This window comes from Astatotilapia calliptera, chromosome 17 (assembly GCF_964374335.1).
Source record: "Astatotilapia calliptera chromosome 17, fAstCal68.1, whole genome shotgun sequence".
Taxonomy (NCBI): Eukaryota; Metazoa; Chordata; class Actinopteri; order Cichliformes; family Cichlidae; genus Astatotilapia; species Astatotilapia calliptera.
In genome coordinates, this window is record NC_137438.1 from 29,747,756 (window position 1) to 29,768,484 (window position 20,729).

Consider the following 20,729-nt stretch of genomic DNA (forward strand, 5'->3'; position numbering starts at 1 on the left):
ATTCTATTCTCCTAAAAGTGTCGGACTTGTCATGTCCTAAATGTGAAATTTGTAGCTTTTAGTGGCCCACGTGACTGAAACCAAACCCTTTTTCTTGAGAAGAGTGATATTCAGTCAGTCATGTGTAGGGATGGGTACCGGTGTCCGGTGCCATGATGGCACCGGTTCTGACATAAACGGTAGTAACCAGACCGAAAAGCAGCGCACATTTCGGTGCTTTATTTCGGTGCTTTTTTTCCCTGAGCTGTGACACACTTCTAGCCAATCATTTTACGTTTCCGAGGATAGTAGGCGGGCCCAGGTACGTACGTTCTTTTATGCAGAGCTACAGATTAAAAATGCCCAAGGCAAAGCGGTCAAAAGTCTGGCTGTACTTCACAGCAAAATATGCAAACTCAGCAGCAACAAGTGCTTTAAGCTGATACTGTGATACTGTCAAAGGAAGTAACACCTCGAATCCGATGAAACACCTGGCGACGCATAGCGTTTTTTTTTTTAAAAGCCGAGAAATGCGCTGTATTTGATGGCAGCAGCAGCCGTTCTTCTCTGCGTGAGTAGCTTAATGTTGTTCGTGTGTAATTTACGTTGAGTAGGCTAACCACGTTATTACATTAATGCATGTAAGGTGAACTAGCAAACATCATCATAGCTACATGCGGCTGTCTTCTTGTTTGAAGGCAGATACTCCCTTCACCCTGGCCAAAAAGGCTAAAATGACCAAAGAAAAAGTGGAAAACAGTTAAACATGAGAGGTTTTTGGACAAAGTTTGTATTTTTTCCATTGTTTAAGCACTGCTTCCAGCTAAGAGTGATACCATATATGCCCCATAGCTGCAGAAAAGGCTAACATTGTTATCTTTTTACAAAAAAACTAGCTGACCATGAGAGGTTTTTGGACCAATTTTGTGTTCTCCATTCTTTAAGCACCGGTTTGAGCACCGTTTGAGCACCGGCACCGTTTCAAAAGTACCGATTTGGCACCGGTATCGGATAAAACCTAAACGATACCCATCCCTAGTCATGTGTCATAGTTTTAGCAATAGCTTGTTGGATAAAGGTAGCTTAGGTGCATTAGCAGTGCAAGCAGGGAAGCGTGGATCGGAGGGGAAATGGTGAATGTAAAAGGCCATTAGGAGGCACCCTGTGTGTGCGTGAGTCGGAGCCTGATGATGGATGGAGTCTGCTGACGTGTGCAGCCCAGTGGACTGTGAGACTGGACATGGCTGGTCTCTCTCCATCTCTTTCTCTCACTCTGTGCTTCACTTCTTCTTTGCTTCACTTCCTCAGGGCCAAACATGTCATGTCGCCACTGCTCACACACTCTCCTTACTTTTGTCTCTCTTGCAGGCTTTTCATCTGGGTCCCCATGTAACCTGACTTTATTCAACATTTAATGGTATTGCAGCTTTTAGACATCATACATACTTTAATTAGCCCGACCTACCCATCATTTCCTCAAAGCCGAGGTCTTGGAATGGTCAGTCAAATCTGTCCATCGTGGTTGTCGAAATGTTCGGTGTATTCACAAGTGAATGAAGAGATAATGTGATTCTTTTGAAATGGAATAAAAGATGAAATCCTATCAGGTGTTTGTAATGTCAAGAAAGTATAACCATGAGTTGAGGAAGCCACCCATGACTCTCACTATACACTTGCTTTGTAGGATGATCCATTTAAATTATCATAATGAGCCATAATGCACAAACCTGATGAGTCTGTAAATGAGTCATTTAACTTTTCTGTACTTGAATTCTTGTGAAGATATGAAATAAAATGGGAAGAACTACTTATTCTGATGAATCCCAATTTAGAAACACCTGCTGTGATTTTAACAATGTCTCCTCGTTGCTTATCATACAATAAGAGATGAGTGAGACCTCTGCTGAGGTTTGTAGATGGCTGATTCATATGCGGAGGAATTTGTTTTGACTCATTTTCATTCACGTCAAGAGTGTTTTTCAGGGCTTTCTTTGGATTTTTGTGATGCAGATGTTTGTTAACATCCTCACCATCTTCTTTCAGTCTGTCATAATTCAGATTGCCTCTCGCTCTGTCTGTTCTGTTTATTTTACCTTGCTGTGACTGTTTGATTCCGAGCAGAGGAAGACTTTCAGGGTTTCAGGGATGTTCCTCCTTATTCAATCAAGCACACTGTCACTGAATAGGGAGTGCGTTGCTAGGCAACTATGAGAACCCAGGGACAGGGTTCAAATGGTGGTCCTGTGTCTGCGGAGTGCATACTGCCTCAGTCTATGCTACTGCTTCATAAGGTTGATGTTCCTTTTTTGTGGTTAAATGCTAGCGTTTTCTATTTATTTACTGTAAAGTCACTCTTTAGCTTCACTATAAAGAATTGATAAACTCTGATAGACATCTGATAAATGGTTTCAGTTTCACTTGACTGTGAATTTTACAACTTTTTATTTTTGATTTACCCTTACTTTTCAAAGCTGTCCTTTTTGTGGAATAGCAAAAACATGAGTATGGATCAACCTTCAAAGCTGAAAAAAATGAGCCCACATGAAATTGGCAAACAGTGCAGTTCCTTGATTTGCCATGTGAGGCTGGCTCCAAAAGCAAGTTAGTTTATAGGCCGTGTTAAAATGTAAATACACTGTTTACAGCCTGTCACAAAAAATAATTTTGGTCTGTGTAGGAAATTCTTTCTTCCTAGTGTGGAAAATGTAATTATTCAGAGTTATAATTAATTATTATTGTTAGAAATGTACTGGCTAGGAGGTAACCACTTATTCCACTTATTTAATTCTGGTCACTGGATTGGACTCTATTATGGTTTTTGGTGTTCGTGTCTTTTGAGCATGTAATGTTATCATTATGGCCAAAATGCTAAAATCAAGTTTTCAAAATCTGACTTTGCAAACCGGTGGGTGACGTTGCGGTGGCTACTTCTGTCTTTTACATACAGTCTATGGATTTATGGATGTATGTTTGATTAAAATAAAATTCATATACAGAAATATTTGCCAATATCTACTGTTTGCTTCACTAGCACCGTATTTACATTTGAGACCTTTTAATTGTTTTCAGAACTCCTTGTCATGTGAATATAAGTAGTCTTGTAAACACTGAAGAAGCTCATTTGTTGTGGCTTGATCTTAATAAACATAGAAAACTGGATTTTGAAGCGCCACATATACAGACGTGTTGTATCAATGTAACAGATTTTCTCTCCCTAATGTGAAAGCATGTATGAATGTACAGTAAGCTAAATTATGCTAATCATGCTAATTTATACATGAAATTATGGCATTTAAGTGGTTTTAAAGGTGTAGAAATGTTTGACTTTTTTTTTTTTTTTTTGATGATACACAGGGTGGAGGCAGAAAAGGCCCGGGCATCAACACAGGCACATGCTGAGGCTAAGTCCCAAGTGCATGGTGAAGTGTCCAGGCTCCTGTCTGAACAGCGAGCTGCGGTCCAAGAGAGCCTTCAGCAGGCTTTCATACGGGAGAGGATTGCTGCTGAGGATGAGAAGCTCCGTGCTCACTTATTAGTAAGTCCTTGAAAAAAAGTAGTTAATATGTTGCTGTGAATGTGGCAATTTCATTGTATCTTGCTAACAGTTTCATGCATCTTAAAATGCACATGAATCTAAATCTGCACCATGACCAACACTGGCATTAAAACATGGTGGCTAGAGCTTTTCTGTGTTTGAGTTTGCACGTGCTCTCTCTGAGTGCTTAAGGTTCATTCTGACTGTGAAAACACACGTAGGTTAGATTAATTTGCTGTTAGGCAAGTGTGAATGTGACCACTAATGGCTGTGTTAGCTTTATGTCTGATTGCTTAGCTGTACAGGACATGCCCTGCCTTTTGAACAGTGTCAGCTGGAACTGACACAGGAGTGTTGTGCAGTGTCAAACAAACTAGAGATGGCACGATACCACTTTTTTATGTCCGATACCGATATCATAAATTTAGATATCTGCCGATACCGATATGAATCTGATATAGTGTGTTTTTTAATCAATCAAATGTAATCAACTTTAATTTGATGCAGGGTGAAATTTTTTTTAAAATGAGAATAAGAAAGAAAAGTATGTCTTTGTGCCCCCTTTTCCCTGTTAATGCCCTATCGGCCCCCCTGGCTAAACTTTGCTAGATCCGCCCCTGCACAGTTACCAACCGTCAGCTACTTAGAAAAAGATCCTGGTGTAGAAAGTAATATTAAATAAATTCTAACAACAGCTTATCAAGCTTAAACGTGCTGCTGTTGTTCAGCCGCTGGTTTCCTCTTTCTGGTGCAAAGTGGGCCAAAAACAAAGAGAGACAGACTCACGACAGAAAAGCCGATCAGCTGATCATTAATCAGTTTCACGATTGAAGTAGCAGCAGGAGAGGGAGGGAGAGAGAAGAGGCAGTCGCTCCATATATCGGTTGTTAAGCTTAACATGGGAATGCTTTACAAACATTACACACTTGCTTTACTTCTCTCTGGGATAACTTCCTGGAGATGAAATGCTGGTTGAGGCTACAAATACACACAACCGCTCTATCACCTGAGCACACTGCTCCGACATGCTACGGTTATGAGCCGAGTTACGCCATGTCGCAAGTTTTGTGAGGTGCTTTTTTGATATTTAATGGACGGGATTACATTTTTTATTTCTCGTCGATATCCGATCCAGTAATTTAGGTCAGTATCGGACCGATACCGATACGTAATATCGGATCGGTCCATCTCTAAAACAAACTGCTGTTTTGTTAAAGACACCTTGTGCATTCCAGAGATATGCACAAGGTGTCACTTTGGTGTGTTTCCCATGGCAGATTGGGTTATAGCTGTTGTTAGAGGAAGTTTGTTCTTGTCCGAAATAATAGTCATGTTTGATGGATGGATGGGGATGTGTGTGCATGTATCTCATCACTACAGTTCAAAAAGAAGAAATTGTATAGACTTGTATTTTCAGAGGAGAGGATTTTTTTTTAAATCACAGTTCCAAAGATACATACTTAATCTATTACAGCATGGCTTTATAGTAGAAGAATTTAGATGTTGAACTGTCTGCAGTCCAGACCTTTCACCAACCCTCATGAAAAGAATAACAGCTGGAACCCTCTGTTAGACAAGAATGGGACAACAGCCCTCTCCCAAAAGTCCAGCAGCTGTTCTCCTGAGTTCCCAGTTTACTAAGTGTTATTAAAAGAAGAGGGAATGCTTCAGATTGGTAAACTTTGCCTTGTCCCACCTTTTTTGAAATGTGTTGCAAATTCAAAATGACCTTCTGTTTTGTTTTTTTTTCTCGGTTTAAACATTTGTTACGTTTGCTGCGTTCTACTGTGAATAAAATCTGGGTTCATTTTCATTAATCATTACATCTTCTTTTTATTTACATTTCACACAGCGTCCCAACTATTTTCACACATTGCTGCTCTGTCACACACATTTGCACTCTGAAGTGAACCTTTTGGCGGTTACGCAGAGCATAAGTGGTACAGCGACAAATGTTAGGCTGTGAGCATCACCGTGAGCAGCAATTCATAGAATATATTCCTTTTCTACCCATTCTCAACACTGTATATATCAAAGCTTTTTCTGCATTATAAAAACTCATAGCACGGTGTCACAGCACGGCTTACACTTTAAACATAGTACAGTAAGTAAACAGCTCTTTGCTGTAGATATTGTTGTCCTCTTTTTAAATCTCGGCCTGTTCATCCTGCTGCCGTTATGAAATTTACCTTCATTTTGAGCTGCCTGTGTCTTTATTTCCTGCAAATTGCCCTTGTAAACATTGTCAGATGAGCATCCTTTACCACACACACACACACACACACACACACACACACACACACACACACACACACACACACACAGGCAGTGTATTATTTTCAAAAAGAAAACACATTTTCCCTGGAGTGTGTCTGCTGTTTACAAACCTATGTTATTGATTATATAGCTCATTTCACACGTTCATCGGCGTAATAGAAAAATGAATCATTTTGTTGAGAGAGAGAGAGAGAGAGAGAGGACGAGAGAAGCGTTGACGTGATTCCTAGCCGCAGGACAAGTGTATGAGGGATCCTTCATTTGGAACTGCTGAGATCGAAAGTTAAAAAATAAATAAAGGTGATGAGCGAGAGAGATGGTGAGGATGGGAGACTTATGATGCGATGTGCTTTTCCATTCAGCCTCTGTGAAGAAAACGGTTTCAGTCATAAGTTTTCTGTAATTTAATTTCTGTTGTTTTCATGGGGAGGAAGGCAGGACAAATGAGAGGCAGGATGCAGTTAAAGGAAAGGAAGGACAAGAAGTTAACACCTTTTACTGTACATATGGAGCAGCAGCGTAGGGGGTGGTGCGTCTTACTGAACTGTCACAGAGGAAAGTCCTTGTGCGTATCTTTGCCCGTATCTTCCTGAAGTAATAACTCCCTACATTTAAGAGAACTTTTCCTTAAAGCTGTGAAGTTATTGCTTGTAGCCCCAAGGCTAACCTAAGGCCGTTAGGAGCCTTTGAAACTACAGATAGATAACTCTGCAATAGCTTAGCATTCAGCAGCAGCCAGAGCGTACACACAGTCGTTTTCACTCTTTGTTCCGTTCTTTGTAAGCTATATTTTCTGCATAAATTCACTTGATAGTTGCTATTCCCCTTCCAGTTTGTCTCTCCTTCCTTTAAAGCAGACATAATGCAGCTAAAGAATCTTCGTCAGAAGGTTTTACTGTTTTAAAATTGCGTATGTGTGTGTGCGCCTGTGATAATTTTCTTCCGTTCGAGCATTCTTTTGGAGTGCTGGAGTTTTAATAGAATGTGACGGGTTATCAGTGGAGGCGCAGCGCCGTTTGCACCACTCATGTAATTGTCAAGTCAGACGCTTGCACGCAGCCAATGTTCTTTTCAACTGGAAATGGACTTTTGCATTTTAAAAGACAGCCTCTCGCCCAAGACGTCTCCCACCCATTGTCATTTTACTCCGTGTTTGTCAAACTCCGGGATTGTCTACTACCCACAGTGAGCTCACCTTTGATGAAACATTAAACAAGTTGTGTTGCGTTGGGTCCATCCCCTGCCTGTCTGTCTTTAAGCCCATCGATGTCTTTGTGTGACATATTTTTTTGTTAACAAAAGAAAAATCAAATGCTAAGATGGTCAATTTAAAATGTCAGCAAATAAGTGTATTGAATCGTTTAATTTCTTTCTCAAATGTATTGTTTTTAACTACTCTTCAGATCATCCAGTTGAGCAACTCTGCACAGATTACCCATCGAATTAAATTTGCATTGATGTTAAGAGCATAAGTATCAGTAATTTAAAAGAGAAACTAGTTCCAATGGCAGGACAAAGTCAATAAGTTTATTAAGAAAGAGCTCTCGGGTGAGGTTATGGGTAAGTAGGGCTGTTCGATATAACGATATATATATATCGGATGACGATATAAAAACGGCAATATTTTTTCATCGTTTTGATGGTCACTGTAGTGACTATATTAATTTCTTAAAGTTCTCTCTTTCTCTTATATTTAATATAACCACACTATGGATGGACAAGCGCCTGTTTTTATGCGTTGTGGTTAGCAACAATGACGGTAACAGCATCGCGTGTCCGCTTGTTTATGTTCCACATAAACCTTTCACAATAAAGTTCAAGATCCTGTTGAGACTTTTCAAAATAAACTGAATCACGTGAAAGAGTAGATTCTTTACGGATGAGAAGTAAAAAAGAGCCGCCCGGTGCTAAAAAATAAACCTTAGACTCAAACGTTAGAACAGGCTTTTCCCCGCAGCACGCCGTGTAATAAATACTCACAAAGAAAACGGCGGCTGTTACAACTTATGTCTAAAAATGTATCGTTTCATGCATCGGTTAAAACACTCGACTCCAGCTACATGACGCGCAGCTGGAAACACTTCCCGCAAGTCGAGCTGCCCGAGATTCACAGAATTTACAGGAAATGTTAAATTTTTGTGATATGAGATTATGGTCATATCGCACAGCCCTATGGGTAAGCATAGACTGTGGTGGCTGAGGGAACCTTTTCACAGTGATTTTTCAGTCTTTATTGCACTAGTCTTCTTCACACCACATGTATTGCCTTGTAGGGTTCTAAAAAAGTTGACACTTTGACTTGATTTTCAGGAGATCAGTAAAGCTCGTTTAGCTATTTGCAATTATTCAGTTGTCACATTTTCAGAATTTTGCCGTCGAAGATACTGGAAGTATCAGTTTTGTTGACATTGTTAGTGACAACCCTATTAACTTTTAGGATTTATTCATTTGTTTTTAGTGGTTCATGAGTTTTGAATCCCCCTCATATTTGCTTTTATACACTATTTATCTTCTTGATTTATCCTCATTCCACAAAAAGTGCTTTGTTACTGAATTGACTGTTAATTTTGATGTTGTAAGTCATTTGCACAGCCATTTGACATGCACAGTATATATAATACGTGTTTTGGCTTTAAGTCTAGTGTTGACTGGATATGTTCAGAGTGAGTTATAGATACCATTCTGCTGTGTTCCCAGAAAAAAAATTGACTTGTTGTTGAAAATTACCAGTACAAGTAAGAATGTTTTGAAAACTGCTGGATTTATTTTAGCCCACTGGCATATCTGGTGTCAAGAGAAATGAGAGTGTACTTTTTTTCAGCATTGTAGAAAGTGAAATAGTTGAGAGCGTCGGCTACATGAGTAAACATTGCATCTGTCATCAATCAATCTAGCTGTCCGATGGTGGAAGACTTTTTATTCTTTGTTGATTTAATATGGGAGGAAGAAAGAAGAAGAAAACATGACGAAAGAAGATCAGAACTTAAGCAAAAAAGTGACAACAGCATGCGATCTTAAACTTAAAGAATAATCTGACTTAAATATTAAGCCAGAAAAAGGTGTTTATGCTTAAAATGAATTTCAGAATGTTTCATTTAGATGTAAGCTGACCTGAACCCTGCTCCCATGTTCGCTGCCACTGAAAAACCCTTTGTCTATGGCAGCAGTAGCTCTTTGTCCAGCATAGTATTGATTTGTCCCCCTCATTAAGATACAGGTCACGGTGAGCAGCAGAACACCATACATTCCCTCTTCTACTTCACACACAATGAGAGCGGTGTTGTGAGCAGTTATGCCTCCCCATGCTCACCTATAATAGCCATAACCTTCACAACCATTGCTGCACCAATTACAGAGACACTTCTTCTGGAGATTTGCCCCAAGACATTGGGTTAGACTAAGGTTTGGTTTCATTTTAGGTTTTATTGATTTAGATTTAGCTTTATTTGGTCTGGATCCTGACTTCCAGTAATTGATTTATAATTCACTGTTGTTATTTATATACCAAGGGAAACAAGATTAAGAAATAAATCCCAGTTTGTTTTGGGAATCTTTTAAGGAAGGCATGAACAATTACCATTGTTTTTAGCATTTAATTATTCTTTTCATTTCTATCTGCTGTTTTTGTTCTTCTTTTACTGCTTTTACTTTATTTGAACGTTGCATTTTCAATCCAGCGGAAAAAAAATGTTGTTGAATGACCGCTTATCTGCAAAAAACTATTATGTGTGTCTAAACATGACATTGAATGCAACCAGCTATATTTTATGATAAATAACGAGTGTAACCAGGATACTCTGCAGCACCCTGGTGGGATTGCTTGTCTTTCCCGTCCCCGTCAGGGTGACTGGCAGCAGTCAGGCAGCAAGTCTACCGGTAATTGAAACTTCACAGTAGTGTAGGCAGGGGTGTGCGTTGTCATCGACACTGCTGGGTTTCTGGGGTTCTGTTGTCGGAGGGGAACATGTTCACTGTCAGCGATCACACGTGTTCTGCCACTCTGGGGGGGGGGGGGCACAGCACAGGAAGAGGGAACACTGGAATTGTGTTGATAAAATCTGTTCCTGTGTGGACTGGGTGTTTTCTTTAATAAACAATAAACGAGCAGACGTAATTACTGTTGAGATAATTCAGTATTATGCTTAGTTATATTCTTAATGCTCTTATTCACTCAATTGACGGTTGCTTGTCCAAAGGAGAACAAATATTTAAGATTGGAGACTAAACTGGCTGTAAGTAAGTGACAAAGCCTCTTGATTCATACTGAAAAGCTAAATCATAGCACTTATTGTTTTAACTCGCACTTGCTGGGTAACCTAATGAATGCAGTTTCTTCTCATCATGTGTTCACTTGACATATTAATGTGGAAGAGCTGTGATCGGGAGCTTAATGTAGTAGAGATGGCTTAACCATAAACCTGAATTAGATAACAGTTCAATTAGTGCTTAATTGAAAAGGCATTAACAATGAGTAATATGTCCTCCTTTTTAGTGGGTACCAGCTGAAGGAAAAGCAGAAAAGACCAGTATATAAATCAACATAAATATAATTGTGTCCTTAGTTACTGACAGAGCTGTGCTTTTGGCAGAGATCTACACAGACATGGCCTGAATGAGTCACAGAAGTCTTATTCACAGTGTGCGTCCATCTGTCACTCCACGCATCTGTGTTTTAATACAATCATAGACCTTCGCTGTCCCCTCTTTTGATTTTCAACGACTTTGCTCCCTGCAGAGCTAAACCGGTCTTGTGGTCTATCAATCACTTGGTCATAGCGTCTCACTCAGGCACAGACTCTAACCCTAAGGCAGGCTTTTCAATCAAAGCAAGAGTCATCAATCTTTTCAAGCTTTAAACAGTTGTTTGGGTGGGGTAATGTTTTGTCTGCTGTAATCAAACTGGTCCAAAACACTCAAATTTTTCATTTGTTTAACTTTTTATTCCACCCCGATGACCTGTAGCACAAAGCTGGAAACCCTAACCTTAAATCTACTGCAGGATTGCATTAGCTTTAGCTGAAGGATAACAAATGAACAAACAAGCAAAAATGAAGACTCTTATTGAGTTGCATGCTTATCAACTATATCACTGATGATTTTACTGGCTCTTACCGAAAAAGAAACATATCAGTCAATATTTCATAATATTGTATTTTTAGATTCCCATTATAGGTTTTAAAAATCCTATATCGGTAATAGTATTTAAAAATGGGTATATCATGTGTATAATTGAAGAGACTCGCATGCAATTCACATTTTTAAAGTTCTTAAATCACAAATGATTATATACATTGTTAACAAACATTCAGTATTATCAGTAAGATTTAATAAATGAACCGTAGTATTAATGATGGCTCAGTAGATAGTTTCTAGACATCCATTTCTAGGCATGCCTTATCCCATATAGGCATTTAAAGCTGCTTTACTTTGCCCATAGTAGTTGCTCATCTGCAAGAAGCTTTACAACCCACCACTACAGCTTATTTTTTGATTCTATTACTGCCTTAATAAATGCTGTTTTCTGCTGTTCTGGGGTCTTGCTGGGGCTCTCTCCCTCTGACTCTGGCTTTGTGTGTATACAGGCCAGGAGGTGTGCTCACAATGCCTTGATATTTCCTTGTACTGTGTGAACGTGGAAGGGTGGGAGACAAAATGGAGCGATGCTGCCAGATATAAATTTACCACAGATGAAAATAATCTGGTGTTAACTAGTGTTCCTGACTGAACTTAGACGTAGGTACAGCCTGGTTGTATTTCATGCCAGTTTTTGTCACCTTTGCTTAAAGCTGTATGTGTAGTAAAAGAAAACAACAGATATGGAGATGAGAGAGAAATTGCAACATGTGCAGATATTCTGTTCAGAGCCTCATCCCACCCATCAGCCCTGTAGCTGTTTATCAGTCTTTTGTCACTCCTTCTGTTTCCATCTTTATCTCTGTCTTTCGTACACGCACACAAACACTCAGATATACACATTCCAGCCGGTAATGCGATGTTCCATGATTTCTTTCCACTACCTCTGCTTTCACAGCAAGGGATAATGCAGCATACTAAGAATATTTGTTTGCTCACTACACACATACAGACACACACCATGTCCAAGCTGTCAGACCTCAGAGAAAATCAGTACCTACTCTTTCCTTAAACTGTGTTCCATTTGATGCTTGGCTGGCTTGAAAATGACTTTGGGTAAAGCTTAACATTTTTAATGCAACTAGCCCCCACCACCAATCTGTGTTCGCTCTGGTAGTCCTCTCTTTTCCACTCCTCGCAAAACTGCAGTCTCCAGTAAATGTCCTGCTCTTTTTGGAGAATCTTGTGTACTTCAGTTGCGTGCTGTTGCATTTTAGATACAGACGACTGGACCCTGCTGATAATGGGCTGACAATTTAATTTCCCAGGTATTAAAGGAGACTTGCTGGGTTTTGAATTGGTGCCTGTTGGTGGTATTTAAAGAAATAGTTTAAAAAAACCCATTTATTTTCTCTAAACTTCCACATCACAGAGTATGAAGAATATTGGGTGGGGGCGGGGGGGTTCCTTGTGTCTTTTTCTTTTGAATGAGATAAACAGGTAGTGGCACACTGTTTTGAATTTGCTCAGGACACCAAGGACAAATTCCACCCAATCTTTGATTATACTCCTGAGATTTTATAAAGAATAACACCTGTCAGCCTTGACATAGCTGGATTTAAGAGAATTATCAGTTGAATTATTCTAAAGTTTGGAAATTTGAAGTTGTCAATTTAACGAAGTAGTTAGCTTATTGTGCCAAGTGATCATATGTTAAAGGTATACCCAAGCCTAGTACATTAAGTACACCTGACCACCAGAAGATTGAAGTCCAAACAAGACTGCTTACAAAAGGTTGCAAGTCCATGATATATGGGGTACTTATTGGCATCATAATGACATTAAACCACCTCTATTCATGTATCTTAATTGTTTTTGGATATTTAAGTTTGTCGATATTTATGCAGCAATCTAATGTGGTATTATTTTTACTTTACTGCAGAGTATTTTGTCAGAACACAGTGTACTTTTCTCAATGGAGTTTGACAGAAGGAATAAGATGGTTGGGTAGAGACACAAGTTACATTTTCTCTAATTCTTAAAAAGTAAATCTCGAAAATGGCAGATACTGCTTAGCACAGTGGTCATAATGGTTATGTACCTATTGCACTACTGTGTTAATTTGTACAAACCTCATGTTAAAGAAGTGAATTATTTCTCTTATTGGCCCAGAGGGGGGAGCTACCATTACAGCTTCATTAACCAAACCCAAAGATTCAAGAGCCTAGTGGAGACATCTATCAGTCACTGTGGATACAAAGAAGCAAGTTACACCCCTGTACTCGTACATAATATCACTTTAATGTCAATGATTCTAAATTGTATCACCTCTGAATATCTCCTTATATTTTTAAGTTGACAAGAAAAATATTTCCTGTTTTGCACAATTGACAAAAAAGAGAAAAGTTTGAAAATACGCTCCTCACCATAAAAGGAAAATTGCCACCTTTTGAGAGGACAAAACCTTTATTCATCAAATTTACGAAAATTTCAGTGTCTGAGGTTGAGAATATTTTATGTTTGCATCAGTGTTAGTTGTTTTTCTCAGCCTTTGTGTACTGTAATAATTGTGTTAACACTGTTAGTGTATTTTTAATACTTTTTTATTGACATTGCACAGCACATTGCCCTTTCTTCTTTTCTTTTTCTGTCTCAACGTTTTACAGTCCCGTCTTTGTTATGCTTTCTCCATATCATCTTTAGAGGATGTCCACGTAGCTGTCCTTTACATATTGGCTGCAGTACTTCACCCTTGCCCAGGGTGGGGTGCCAACACACTGTGCTAGTATTAGGGTTAGACGGGAGGTTAGACTTTAATTGGCAGGGCTTCTGGCTGGCACTCCGCACCAGGCACTCACCCTGTCGGCTAATTGGCACCGCAAGTGTCCAGCACTTCGATTGATGGATGGGTACTAGTGTCAGGAAAGTCTATTTCTGACTTCAGAGCTTGTAGAGTCAATCTAGTGTCTCAGATTCACTGGTCAGTGTATATATTTAAGCATACATCCTCATTTGTTTTAAGCAGTTTTTCATAGTGGTGGGTGTTCTCATACCACAAGCTTTCCTCATATATCATCATTAAATAACAGCACTGCCCTAAACATTTCAAACCAAGGGGTTAATCATATCATTGATAGGCGCAAGGCACATGTGTTTTTTCACGCTTCTGTGCTTAGGGAGGATATGAAAGGTGGCAGGTTACCCTTCTTAGACTGTGAGATTTCCATCAGTAATGGGGGACATCTAAAAGCGGACGTGTACCGTAAACCTACACATACGGATCAGTATGTAAGGTTTGACTCTGGAGCACAAACTGGGTGTCATTAGGATGCTACAACACAGAGCGAACATCATCCCCACAGACACAGCGGCCAGGGAGGCAGAAGAACATCACATCAAGAAGGCCCTGAGTAAATGTGGTCATCCCAGCTGGACTTTTGTCAAAGCTGGAAAGGCACCTAAAGAAAGCTCCAGCCGATCCAGGAGAGGAGGACAACCGCTGCCCAAGCGAAAACCTGTAGTGATCCCGTACGTGTCAGGAGTATCGGAGCAGTTGAGACACATTTTTTCTTAACACCGGGTCTCTGTGGCTTTTAAACCCCAAAACACGCAGCGCCAAAAATTGGTCCACCCCAAGGATCGGGTCCCCCGACACAAACAGAGTAACATAGTATACGCTGTTAAGTGCCAGGAGGATTGCCAGGATTTATACATCGGGGAAACCAAACAACCTCCGGCGAAGCGGATGGCACAACACAGAAGAACTACCTCGTCAGGCCAGGACTCTGCAGTCTATTTACACCTACAGGCCAGTGGACACTCTTTCAAGGATGAGGATGTACACATCCTGGACAGGGAGGAACGCTGGTTTGAGTGCGGAGTCAAGGAGGCCATCCATCCATCCATCCATCCATTCGCTTCCGCTTATCCTTTTCAGGGTCGCGGGGGGCGCTGGAGCCTATCCCAGCTGTCATAGGGCGAGAGGCAGGGTACACCCTGGACAGGTCGCCAGTCTGTCGCAGGGCTAGGAGGCCATTTACGTGAAAAGGGAAAGACTATCTTTGAATCGAGGAGGGGGCCTAAGGGTACAACTCTCTGTGAATGGTACTCATGACCATTGATCAGTGGGTTTTGGTCAGTGGTTGTTGATAAATGGTCATGAGAATTTGCATAATTAAGATTAAGGAACTGACCTCCCCGCCCATTGTTCCTTCAGTGGGCTGGTTTCAGTCATCATGCATATGTCCTGTTTATAAGATTGGGGAAACCTGCAGTCAGCTGAGACTGAAGAAGTCAATTGGATGAGTGACTAAACGTTTCTCCCACAAAACGCTACGTCCAGATGAACAGAATCAACTTTTGGAGATTTACTTACCTGGATGATTGAGAATGCATCAAGACGCTTCTGTGCTTAATTTTATCTACGGCATTATGATCTCATAATAGCAGTTAAGCTGTAGTCGCTTTACATTACACACACAATAGTGGATAGGAAAGAGGCAGTGGAGACCATGAACCCAGGTGAAGTGAATGAAAACAGTTTTCTAGAGTTGTTACTGTGCTGCTGACAGAGTAAGTGTAGTCATTGCTTTAGCAAAAAACGATATATTAAGAGTAATTTATCAAACCACCTGTTCAGCACATGTAAATCTGTTTAAGTAGATATTTTCAGCTTTACACACAGTATGTTTTACATAAACACAGCACCTGTCAAGGTGATATTGTTTTAATTACACTGAAATAGCTGAAACTAAATTGTGCATATGCAAAAAACTTGCTTAAGTCTTGTAAACAGAGCTTTTACCTAAAACAGAAACCATTCCCTGTATAACTGTTACTTGCAAGGAGTTAATTCACATCGGCAGCAGAGGGATGAAAACTGAGACCATGTGTGGTGTGAAGATACTTTATTTTATTAACATTTTACACTTGTATCCTTATTGTGCTTTGTACAGAAACTACTACTAATCAAACTAAAATCACAGGCTCCGTATATAGGCCATCATATATACATATTACTGATGGGAGTGTTGGTAGCCTAAAATCATACCTGCTCTTGAACCACTTGACTGGTCACAGAATAAAAAATCCTTACAACCTGTATGTCTCTGCATTAACTGAATTGGCCTGTGTGCATGCTTGCTCAGCCCTTATTTGCTCAAAGTAATTATGAATATTGTATTTATAAACAAACACTGACAAGCACTATGCATCTTGTAATATTATTGATTTTTGCAATAGTTTCTTTATGTTTCTTGTTTTGTTTCACAAGGCCTAGCTGTTAATTAACAGGCCAGATATCGATGCAAGTTCAATTGGGTAAAGTGTTCGTGTGTATGTCTGAGACCACTAGATATATTGGATGTGTAATATGACAGGTATTGTCTTTGCAGCCTGTCCCTTTCGTTTTCTTTGTCTTTCTTTGTGTTTTCCCTCTAGACTCTGACAGGAGAGTGGTATTAATAAGGTTCTATGGAAGTGAACAGTCAGCTCAGCTAATGGTGCTAGAGGGAGTGATTTTGAGTGAACGAGGAAAAGAAGCTAAACAGATGGATGAAACTAAAATCAGAGGGGAGTCACGGAGGCAGCGCACAGCAAAAAAATCTGGATGAGATGTAGAAGCAGGGAGAGAATGGTGGATGAGTGGAATTAACAGAAGTGCATGAAAAGAGCACACAATAGAGCAACAGATATTGATTTACAAAGAAGCTTTTGAAATAAGGTTACAAAAGCCAATTAGGATACAAACCAATCCAAAGCAGCACTTAAAACTATATAAAGTTTAAACTTTGCACCGAAGTATAGTAGAAACAGCGTAGAAATATATATCAGGAAGCATGGATTACTTTGCCAGTCTTGGTAGCCGGGGATCAGTCCGCCAGGGCCTTTGCTCTTGGCCGCCACCCAACACACAATACACCCGACCCCTACGGCGCCTCCTGCGGGTAGTGGGCCTGCGGGAGGATGGGCCCACGTCCCCTTTTTGGGCTGTGCCCAGCCGGGCCCCATGGACTTCGGTGGCCTCAGAATCTCATCTCTGCTTTTTGTGGATGATGTGGTTCTGTTGGCTTTATCAGGTGATGGCCTCCAGCTCGCACTGGAATGGTTCGCAGCCGAGTGTGAAGCAGCGGGAATGAGGATCGGCACCTCCAAATCTGAGGCCATGGTTCTCAGACGAAAAAGGGTGGAGCACCCACTCCGGGTCGGGGATGAGTTCCTGCCCCAAGTGGAGGAGTTCAAGTATCTCGGGGTCTTGTTCGCAAGTGATGGGAGAAGGGAGCTAGAGATCGACAGATGGATTGGTGATGCGGACGCTGCACCGGTCCGTCGTGGTGAAGAGGGAGCTGAGTGTAAAAGCGAAGCTCTCAATTTACCGGTCGATCTACTTCCCTACCCTCACCTATGGCCACGAGCTGTGGGTAGTGACCGAAAGAATGAGATCGCGGATACAAGCGGCGGAAATGAGCTTCTTCCGAAGGGTGGCTAACCTCTCCCTTAGAGATAGGGTGAGAAGTTCAGCCATCTGGGAGGGGCTCAGAGTAGAGCCGCTGCTCCTCAACATCGAAAGGAGCCAGCTGAGGTAGTTCGGGTATCTGACAAGGATGCCTCCTGGGCGCCTCCTGGGTGAGGTGTTCCGGGCATGTCCCACTAGGAGGAGGCCCCAGGGCAGACCCAGGACACGCTAGAGAAATTATATCTCTCGGCTGGCCTGGGCACGCCTTGGTGTTCCCCCGGATAAGCTGGAGGAGGTGGCTGGGGAGAGGGAGGTCTGGACTTCTCTGCTTAGGCTGCTGCGCCCGCAACCCGGCCCTGGATAAAGCAGAAGAAAATGGATGGATGGATTACTTTGGGAGAATAGGATAAAAGAGTGTTGATGAAGGACCTGGCTAACCTGCCATTTAAGTAACATCATTGTCAAAATTTAATTTCCATGTCAATCACTTTTTTTTTGCGATACCTAACAGTTATTAAGTAGGACATCAAAGAAAGTGGAAAAGACTTGTGTAAAGAGGTTATTGGTTTCGAGGTGACCCTGAATCTGCTGACAAGGCTTTGATAGGCATAAGCTCAAGGTGGACTGTGGCCTCCTCCCAGCTTCGTTGGGCCTGGAAAGACCACCTGCGGCTGCGTGAAATAAATATGCATTAATGCAAAGCCTGGCACACACTCCACTATACGCAGTATGCCCACTGTCATGCAAGTCTTAAGGCACTTCACACTGCGATGCTGTCAAATATGAACACTGATCCAGGTGAGGATTCACATGCTGCAGGCGTATGCACACAGACACACTAGATGCATGCTGCTCGAGTTGTCCATAAGGTCTAATGTCAGCAACACACCCTGAGGGTGTCTTTTTTTCCCTCTCCCCTGCATGCCTTCCCCTATCGTCTTCTCTTCTACATTCCTCTCACCTCCTTTTGCTAGGTTGTTCTGCCTCTTGTCTCTCCACCACCACCTCTCTCTCTCTCATTAACTTTGGTTCCCTCGGGACATCTGTTGTCCAAAGGCAATGTGGCTCTTTCCACTTTCAGGTCATTCGGTGTGTCCTCTGTCGACAAGTAAAGACATTTTCTGGTGAATATGTCTGACACATACTAGCATTCTGACAAACAGTTAGCAGATGCAGGTTCACACCAATTATAGAACTATAATCTAATTCCAGTGTCTTTTTTCTCAGTATAGGACTTAAATGATCATTCATTGATTAGCTGGGTTATCTTTTATGTCCATGTTGTAATGTTTTTGTTCTTATCCCGCCCACACTCCTTTCCCTTTTGCCTTTGTGTATCTTTATTTATCATCTTTGTGAAAGCTACAGAGCTTTTTCTCCCTCCCTTTCATCCTCGCTCTGTCCCCATGTCTGATTGTTCTCTAGGCATGCCCCCTTTTCCCATGTAGGCCGAGACTTACTCCATACATGCCCCCCATGTCTTGGTAATGAACTCACAACTCTTCATCTTTTCCTCATCTTCCCCTCTGTGTTGGACATGACAGATGACTGGGGACCTCCAGAGGTTCTATCCCCAGGGCTGTAGATAAAGGCAACTCCAACCCCAAGATGATCAATCAATCACTTTACACCCCAGGTGCCTGATCAGCCAATTAATCAATCTTGGGCTAGCAGATGTTGTTGCTGTCCCTTAGTGGAAGTGCTGGCAGTGAAGTGGAGGAGGTGGTGTCTCCAACAAAGGCTGAGGGGCTTAAAGTGTCTGGAAGTGTAGTTTCACAGTTGTACCAGAATTTCAATCTTTGGAGGCCTAAAACTCCAATTTTTTCTAAGCTGTTTACCTTAAAACCCTTTTTAAACATATAAATGTGCAAGGATTGTAAAAAGGGATGTAAATGTTTAACTGGGTTAGCCAGCTGCATAAGATCAAGCCCTTTGGTGACCCTTGCCAGTAAACATCAGACTCTGAGGACAGTTCATTGTAATGTGTCCTTAGTCAACAGTTTAGACACATGCACAAACATTGAGACACCCACGCTCACCACCTACACATCTTGGCCTTTGGTTCCTGTCTGAGCCCCTCAGTCCCTGTCCTGAGCAGGTCAGTCCTTTGACCCTTGGTGTCATTACTCACTGTGCTAAGAGATCCCCAGGGAGAGGAATTCTTTCTGTAGCCTGTGGCACTTGTCTTCCATGAAGATGGTATCCATGAAGACAAATTGAATTACCAAGTTTCTAAAGCTGGACAATAGTATCAGCATAATGAAGTACCCGAATACAACTCATTGCCAGTAGTTTAGTTTATTGTTGTGTAGTTTAGTCTACTTGAGTGATTTAATTTATTTATTTTTTCTCTGTTAGAAAACATTGCCAGTCCTTCTTTCATTTTGAACTGTTGCTTATTGTTGTTTATTTGATGGCCGGGTTGCTTTTGCTGATCAGTCACTTTAGCTTAAACTTGTAGGATGTAGAGAACTGCTTGCAAAGCAGATCTTCTGTCCGCAACTGTTTGCAGTCCAAGATGAGGCACTTGATTTATTGTTCAGTTAAAGTACCCAGGAAATAAAATCTTTGCAAGGGAAAAACTTTAGCAGTTGTCTTATTATTGTTATTTTGCTATTGAAATCTGAACATTCAATTTAATAACTCTTAATAATTTAGGAAAACGTGCCTCCTTTCATGGTGCACCCAAATGGACATTCCCACAAGAATCTAAATCTAACACTGCTCATGCTATGAACAATACCATACTAGACTTTCTTAGACTTTCATTTGATTCTAATAACTGACCATTATGCAGTACCATGGAATAGAGACCTACAATATTGGTGATTCTCTTACTATGTTACTAATACTTTCAAACAAGGGATTATGTAGCATTGCTGCTAAACTCAGCAGAACACAGACAAAGCATGCAAAAGGTACTTTTTTTTTAAATGTTGAAGAGATTGGAGAGGTGCCTTCCTATGAAATTATAATGAATAATTTTAACAATATTTTAATTGCAGTTATCCAGATACTTTACAAAACAGTGATCTGTCACAAACATGTTGCGTCACATACGTTTGCACATTTTCATGTGGTTTTGTAGAACTTTCTTAGTTGGATTACAGTATAGAACACATCTGCTTCTCATATTAACTACACCATTGGTTATACGTAGTCACAAAAGCATAGCGCAAACAACTAATACCCCAAAACACAGTGTCACGGCCTACTAGTAATTATTTATTGTTGAGTCTGCCATGCTGCCACAGTGACATTCTAGAGAGCAGGATGTGCTGTCACTGTTGGCATGCTGAGTACCTTTTAGAATTTCCACAATATTAAGCATTCCTCACTCGTCATATCTAGGAAGAAGGGAAAAACTATGTGAAAAGTAAATAACACTGCCACTTCTTTTGACCCTAGCTT

At 40.9% G+C, this 20,729-nt stretch overlaps 1 protein-coding gene across 7 annotated transcripts in view; it reads left to right on the forward strand.

Annotated features, from left to right (window-relative positions):
• chchd3a (coiled-coil-helix-coiled-coil-helix domain containing 3a) overlaps positions 1 to 20,729 on the forward strand; it is an 81,134-nt gene that overhangs the window by 18,297 nt on the left and 42,108 nt on the right. For all 7 annotated transcript variants that reach the window (XM_080292172.1, XM_080292174.1, XM_080292173.1 and 4 more), the window contains one exon: positions 3,334 to 3,514. In XM_080292172.1, the coding sequence (XP_080148298.1) occupies positions 3,334 to 3,514 (181 nt within the window). The remainder of the gene's footprint in view (positions 1 to 3,333; positions 3,515 to 20,729) is intronic.